The 8,197-nt window shown below is 37.6% G+C and overlaps 1 protein-coding gene across 1 annotated transcript; it reads left to right on the top strand.

The window, feature by feature from the left end:
- Nucleotides 1-1,562: 1,562 nt before the first annotated feature.
- Nucleotides 1,563-2,519, top strand: LOC123333087 (olfactory receptor 6C1). Its single transcript, XM_044940642.2, is given in 4 exon segments — nt 1,563-1,585; nt 1,587-1,601; nt 1,603-2,356; nt 2,358-2,519. Coding segments are annotated over 4 exon segments (954 nt in total).
- Nucleotides 2,520-8,197: the final 5,678 nt, after the last annotated feature.

The raw sequence follows: 8,197 nt of genomic DNA on the forward strand, positions 1-8,197 counted from the left end.
TCATTGTCTAAAAAGCATTTTCCATAGAAACTAGTTGTCAGTACCTATAAAAGAACTTTTAACATTACAAGTATTTCAATTACAGATGAAAAATGCCTTATATTGCTGGCTTATTTTATTTTTATTGAAGTATAATTGCTTTACAATTTTGTGCTAATTTCTGCTGTACAAAGAAGTGAACCAACTACATGTATACATATATCCTCTGTTCCTTAAGCCACCGTCCCACTGTCCCCATCCCACCTCTTGAGGTCATCACAGGGTACCAAGTTGTACTATAGAGTAGCTTCCCACTAGCTCTCTGTTTGACATATGGTAGTGTATATGTGTCAGTCCTCTCCCAATTCATATCACCCAGCCCTACCTCTGGAGAAGGTAATGACACCCCACTCCAGTAATCTTTCCTGGAAAATCCCATGGACAGGAGAGCCTGGTAGGCTGCAGTCCATGGGGTCATTAAGAGTTGGACACGACTGAGAGACTTCACTTTCACTTTTCATTTTCATGCACCGGAGAAGGAAATGGCAACCCATTCCAGTGTTCTTGCCTGGAGAATCCCAGGGGCGGGGTAGCCTGGTAGGCTGCCGTCTATGGGGTCGCACAGAGTCAGACACAACTGAAGTGACTTAGCAGCAGCAGCCCTACCTCCTCTGTGTTCACATGTCCATTGTCTATGTCTGCATCTCTATTTCTGCCCTTCAAATAGGCTCATCTGTAACATCTTTCCATATTCCATACATACGTGTTAATATGATATTTGTTTTTCTCTTTCTGACTTACTTTACTCTGCATGACAGAGTCTAGGTGCATTCAGGTTACTACAATGACCCAATTTTATCTATTTTTTTTTATGGCTGAGTAATACAGCCATGAAATTAAAAGACGCTTACTCCTTGGAAGAAAAGTTATGACCGACCTAGATAGCATATTTATTTTATTTTTTTATTTTTTTTAAATAGCATATTTAAAAGCAGAAACATTACTTTGCCAACAAAGGTCCGTCTAGTCAAGGCTATGGTTTTTTCCAGTGGTCATGTATGGATGTGAGAGTTGGACTGTGAAGAAAGCTGAGCGCCAAAGAACTGAGGCTTTTGAACTGTGGTGTTGGAGAAGACTCTTGAGAGTCCCTTGGGCTGCAAGGAGATCCAACCAGTCCATTCTGAAGCAGATCAGCCCTCGGATTTCTTTGGAGGGAATGATGCTGAAGCTGAAACTCCAGTACTTTGGCCACCTCATGCGAACAGTTGATTCATTTGAAAAGACTCTGATGCTGGGAGGGATTGGGGGCAGGAGGAGAAGGGGATGACAGAGGATGAGATGGCTGGATGGCATCACTGACTCGATGGATGTGAGTCTGAGTGAACTCCAGGAGTTGGTGATGGACAGAGAGGCCTGGCGTGCTGTGATTCAAGGGGTCACAAAGAGTCGGACATGACTGAGCAACTGAACTGAACTGAACTGAACTGACACTAGGATATTTGGTAATCCTCTCTTCTAGTGTATTCCTTGTGATTTCTCTTGTAGGTCTCCTGGAAGGAGAAAAACAAACAAGCAACTGAAGAATGAGAAACCATACAGAAACAATAGTTTATCCTCCTGGGGCTCAGATGACTCACAACTTCAAGTTGTGATCTTTGTCTTTCTGCTCATGATCTACATGCTCAGCATTGCTGGGAACCTGACCATTATCACCCTGACCCTGCTGGACGCCCACCTCCAAACCCCCATGTATTTCTTCCTCAGAAATTTCTCCATCTTAGAAGTGTCATTATACCCAAGTCTCAGTATACCCAAGTTCCTGGCCACCATTATTACAGGAGATAAAACCATTTCTTTTAATGATTGCATTGCTCAGTTATTTTTTTTCATTCTCTTGGGAGTCACTGAGTTTTACCTTCTGTCTGCCATGTCCTATGACCGTTACATTGCCATCTGCAATCCCCTGCATTACATGACCATCATGAATCACAGAGTCTGCACACTGCTTGTCTTCTCTTCCTGGCTAGTTTCATTCTTAATCATATTCCCTGTACTCATGTTGCTCTTAAACCTTGATTACTGTAGGTCTAATATTATTGACCATTTTGCCTGTGACTATTTTCTGTTGCTTCAACTGTCTTGTTCAGACACAAACTTTCTCGAAATGATGGGGTTTTCCTGTGCTGTGTTTACTCTAATGTTCACTTTGGCATTAATAATTCTGTCCTATACATACACCATCAGAACAATTTTAAGAATTTCTTCTACCAGTCAGAGGACAAAGGCCTTTTCCACATGTTCTTCCCACATGATTGTCATCTCCATCTCTTATTGCAGCTGCATTTTTGTGTACATTAAACCCTCAGCACAGGATAGGGAGTGACTGTGAGTGGCTTGCTTTGAGTAAGGGAGTGGCTGTGCTAAACACCTCAGTAGCCCCCATGCTGAACCCCTTCATTTACAGCCTACAGAATCAGCAAGTCAAAAGAGCCTTCATGGACATGGCAAAAAAGACTATTTTTCAGAAGCAAATGAAATGATGTGCTATAATAAATTAGAGACATTTTGCAAGGAAATTTTTAAAAAATATATAGTGAAGAATTTTAATAACTTATTCAAATCAAAATGGCTTCCATTCAATCTTGTTTATTCTTTTTATTCCTAGGAGTTTAAAATCATATTTGTTTATACATTTCTCTTTCAATTTAAACAACTTTTCTTATGTCTTTCTGACTCCCATTCTTATGAACATTTTGTTAGTTGCAACTTCTTAAATTAAAAATTGTTTAATATAAATCCCTGTTTTGAGATTGGATGTGATATTTAGTTTACTCAACACAGGAAATATAATCTTATTAATTGCATTTACAGTATATTTGACAGAAAGTCTTTTGACCATTTTATAATTTTTAAAAAATTTATCTGTTTATTATTTATTTTTTGACTGCACTGAATCTTCATTGCTACTCATGGGTTTTCTCTCATTGAGGCAAGACGGGACTACTCTTTGTTGCAGTGCATGGGTTTCTATTTACAGTGGCTTCTCTTGTTGTGGAGCAACAGCTCTGGGCATTCAGACTTCCATAATTGTGGTGCATGGCATCATTAGTTGTAGCTGGTAGGCGCTAGAGTACTGGCTCATTAGTTGTGGCAGAGGGAACTAGCTGCTCCATGGTATATGGGATCTTCCTGTTCCAGGGATTGTACTTGTGTCTCGTGATTGGCAGATGGATTCTTAGCCACTAGAGCCTCAGGGAAGTCCCTTTACTATTTATCTGGGGAAATGTTTTTAAATGCTGTGTGCTGCTAGTTGCTTCAGTCGTGTCCGACTCTTTGCAACCCCATGGACGGCAGCCCACCAGGCTCCCCTGTCCCTGGGATTCTCCAGGGAAGAATACTAGAGTGGGTTGCCATTTCCTTCTCCAGTTCATGAAAGTGAAAAGTGAATGTGAAGTTGCTCAGTCGTGTCCGATTCCTACCGACCCCATGGACTGCAAGCTACCAGGCTCCTCCATCCAGGGCATTTTCCAGGCAAGAATACTGGAGTGGGTTGCCATTGCCTTCTCCCAAATGCTGTAGAGTTTATTGAAAAATGTGAATATTTTCATTTAAAAACAGAAAGATTATTTATGGCACACATTAATAAGGTATGTCCCAATAATTTCTTCACCACCCTTATGGCAGAAAGTGAAGAAGTACTAAAGAGCCTCTTGATGAAAGTGAAAGAGGAGAGTGGAAAAGTTGGCTTAAAGCTCAACATTCGGAAAACAAAGATTATGGCATCCAGTCCCATCACTTCATGGGAAATAGATGGAGAAACAGTGGAAACAGTGCCTGACTTTATTTTTTGGGGCTCCAAAATCACTGCAGATATTGACTGCACCCATGAAATTAAAAGACACTTGCTCCTTGGAAGGAAAGTTATGACCAACCTAGATAGCATATTCAAAAGCAGAGACATTACTTTGCCAACAAAGGTCCATCTAGTAAAAGTTATGGTTTTTCCAGTAGTCATGTATGGATATGAGAGTTGGACCAAAATTGCTGGGAGAAATATCAATAACTGCAGATATGCAGATGACACCACCCTTATAGCAGAAAGTGAAGAGGAACTAAAAAGCCTCTTGATGAAAGTGAAAGTGGACAGTGAAAAAGTTGGCTTAAAGCTCAACATTCAGAAAACGAAGATCATGGCATCCAGTCCCATCACTTCATGCGAAATAGATGGGGAAACAGTGGAAACAGTGTCAGACTTTATTTTTCTGGGCTCCAAAATCACTGCAGATGGTGACTGCAGCCATGAAATTAAAAGACACTTACTCCTTGGAAGGAAAGTTATGACCAACCTAGATAGCATATTAAAAAGCAGAGACATTACTTTGACAACAAAGGTCTGACTAGTCAAGGCTATGGTTTTTCCTGTGGTCATGTATGGATGTGAGAATTGGACTGTGAAGAAGGCTGAGTGCCGAAGAATTGATGCTTTTGAACTGTGGTGTTGGAGAAGACTCTTGAGAGTCCCTTGGGCTGCAAGGAGATCCAACCAGTCCATTCTGAAGGAGATCAGCCCTGGGATTTCTTTGGAAGGAATGATGCTAAAGCTGAAACTCCAGTACTTTGACCACCTCATGCGAAGAGTTGACTCATTGGAAAAGACTCTGATGCTGGGAGGGATTGGGGGCAGGAGGAGAAGGAGGGGACAACAGAGGATGAGATGGCTGGATGGCATCACTGACTCAATGGATGTGAGTCTGAGTGAACTCCAGGAGTTGGTGATGGACAGGGAGGCGTGGCGTGCTGCGATTCATGGGGTCGTAAAGAGTCGGACACGACTGAGCGACTGAACTGAACTCAACTGATAGAAATGAAAATGAATTTGTAAAGCATATAACATAATTAGCTATCAATAAATTATAATAATGTTTATTAATATTATCCTGCATATCTAACCACTACAGATATATACAGATTATACTTTTGAGGTGATAAGAACTCTTAATATGAGATTTATCCACTTAAAAATTTAGACACAATACAGTGTTGTTAACTATATCAAACTTTAAGTCAATTGATTAGCAATATCCACATTTGCCTCTCCCTTTACCCACTGGTAACTACCATTCCACTATTGGAATCTATGAGTTTAAGAATTTTAGGTTTATCACCTAAGTGAATTTGTGCAGTTTTTAACATTTTATGACTGGCTTATTATACTTAGCATAAGGCCCTCACTCTTCATCTGTTCTATATATTGAGATATTGTTCCTTCTTTAAGGCTGAATATTAGTCCAATACCATCCCATTAAATACATTTACTCTATTTTCTTTATCCATTCATCCTTCCCTAGACATTTGGGTTTGTTTCCATATCTTAACAATTGTGAATATTGCTTCAGTGAATATGACAATGCTATTACTTAGATACCCTGATTTCAGTTATTTTAGATACATATCTGGAAATGGGGTTGCTAGATAACATAGTTCTATTTTTAATTTTTGAAGGAAATCTGTACTGTTTCTCATAGAGGCTGCACAACGTGCATTCCCACTGACAAGGTATCAGGATTCTACCTTCTTCACACCATCATCAACACTTGTCTTTTATCATCTTGATAACAGCCATCCTGACAGGTGTGAGGTGAGTTAACATTGTTCTTTTGATCTTCCTTTCTCTGAACATCAGTGACATGAAGCATCTAGCATATATCTGTTGGCCATTTATCTCCTTATACTTGTATGTCTTCTTTGGGAAAATGTATACTTGAGTCTTCAGTCCTTTCATTAATTAAGTTATTAGGTTTTGGGGGTTTGTCCTGGTTTTGTTCTACTGAGTTGTAAGACTTGTGCACATATTTTAGACATCAATCCTTTGTTGGATACAGTGTTTGTAATATTATCTTCTATTCTATAGATTGTCGCCTCACTCTGCTGTTTGTCGACTCTTTCTTTGGTGGTGAAAGTGCTTTTTATTTTCATGTAATCCCACCATTCTATCTACTTTGGTTGCCTGTGCTCCTGGGGTCATATCCATTAAATCATTGCCTAGTCCAATATCATGCAGCTTTTCTGCTACGATTTCTTCTAAAGGGTTTTAAAACTTTATGTCTTACATTTAAGCTTTAATTAGTTTTGAGTTGATTTTGTGTACAGTGTAAAGTAGGGGTAGAATTTCCTTCTTTTGTATGTAGATACCCAGTTTTCCCATAACCACTATTTGTTTTCAATAATTAGCTTAACATTGGGCTCCTTTATGTACATTCACACGTTTATATAAAGCAGTCATATTTTCAATGTTTTTCTGCACGTCTTTTCATATTTGAAAAACTTTCCTCTTTTCTGCAAATACTACTATGAAATGTTTACTTACAGTTTCTTTAAATGTTCCTTTTCTTTGAAATTATTAGTCTTTGGTTTTCAGTATCCCTCTTTGAAAAGACTGTATTTTCCCCTCCATGGGTTTTTGGCAACCTTTTCAAAGATCATTTGACTGTATGTACCTGAGTATTTTCTGGGCTCCCCATGCTGTGTAATTGGTTAAGATGGCTATTGTTATGCTAGTACTCTATCAATTTAATTATCATAGCTTTCAATATATTTTGAAATCTGGAAGCCAGCTTTAGGTTTTATTCTCAATATTTAGTTGGCTATTCATGGTCTTTTGTGATTCCTTATAAATTTTAGAATGTTTTTTTTTTTTTTCTGTTTCTGTAAAAAAATATATTGCCATTGGTATTTGACAAGACTGCATTGAATCTGTTGATTTTGTTGGGGAGCAGGACATATACATAAGTTTCCTCATCCATGAGTACTGAATGTTTTCCTATGTGTTTATGTCTTTAGTTTCATCAAAGTTTTGCATTTTTCAGTGTATGTATCTTCTACCTCTTTAGTTAAGTTTATTCCTAAATATCTTATTCCTTTTGGTACTATTGCAACTTTCATTTTTTACTTAATTTCTTTTTCAGAAAGCTTATTAATAGTATAAAATGCAAGTTACATTTTTAATGTTGATTCTATGTTCTGCAACTTTAAAACTTTTTTATAAAGTGTGTAGAGTTTTCTATTATAAATCATGTCACCTGCAAATAGAGATGACTGGTTTACTGATTGATCAATTTTGTCCAATTATTCTGACTAGTACTTTCTGTACTATATTGAATATAAGGGCCTCCTTGCTTGTTTCTAATTTTGGAATAAAAAGTTTTCAGTTTTTAATTTGAGTATAATATTTCATCCTTTTGATGAGGGTGGAAAAGGAGAGTGAAAAAGCTGGCATAAAACTCAGCATTCCAAAAGCTAACAGCATGGCATCCAGTACCATCACTTCATGGCAAATAGATGGGGAAAAAAGTAGAAACAGTGACAGATTTTATTTTCTTGTGCTCCAAATTATTTTTGTCTGTGTATGGTGACTGCAGCCATGAATAGAAAAGACACTTGATCCTTGGAAGAAAAGCTATGACAAACTCAGTGTATTAAAAAGAAGAGACATCACTTTGCCAACTAAATTCTGTATTATGGCACAAAATTCTTATTGGAAAGCAGATTAAAAATAATAGAGCCATTTTGTACCACAAAACATAACAGCTCCATCCATTGATCAATAATGGATACTAAGGATGAAAAAAAATCAATTCAGCATATTTCTGGAGTATCACTGCAAAAGAAAAAAAAAAAAATCCCCAAATCTAAACCTGGATTAAGCCTCTATCATGAGGATGAGGGTTTAATCTAGTGAAGCACTACTGTGCATGTGTCCTTCATGAATAATATAGAGTTCCTTGTTGCTTGTTAATTGGACTCTTAGGGTAAACACATTCATCATATCCCTATCACCACAAAGCTGATATCAGAATGTGTGATATATAACCGTGTTATATAACTGAAAATTGCTGAGAGTAATCTTAAATGCTGTCACCACAAAAATAGTAAATAGGAACTATGTGAGTGATGGATATGTTTGCTAACCCACTGTGATAATCATTTCACAATATATACATGTATAAAATCAACATGTACATTTTAAGCTTACACCATGTTATATATCAATTGTGTCTCAATAGAGTTGAACAAAAGATGAAATGGACAAAGGTATCAATCATTGTGATATAGAGACACATCTGCCAAAATGCTCCTTTACTGAGTTAAATAAAAACAATACATGTTCTGTCACAGATATGAGTTATGCTACCATTTTCTTTTATTTTTCTTCATACTC

Source organism: Bubalus bubalis, chromosome 4 (genome assembly GCF_019923935.1).
Source record: "Bubalus bubalis isolate 160015118507 breed Murrah chromosome 4, NDDB_SH_1, whole genome shotgun sequence".
Lineage (NCBI taxonomy): Eukaryota > Metazoa > Chordata > Mammalia > Artiodactyla > Bovidae > Bubalus > Bubalus bubalis.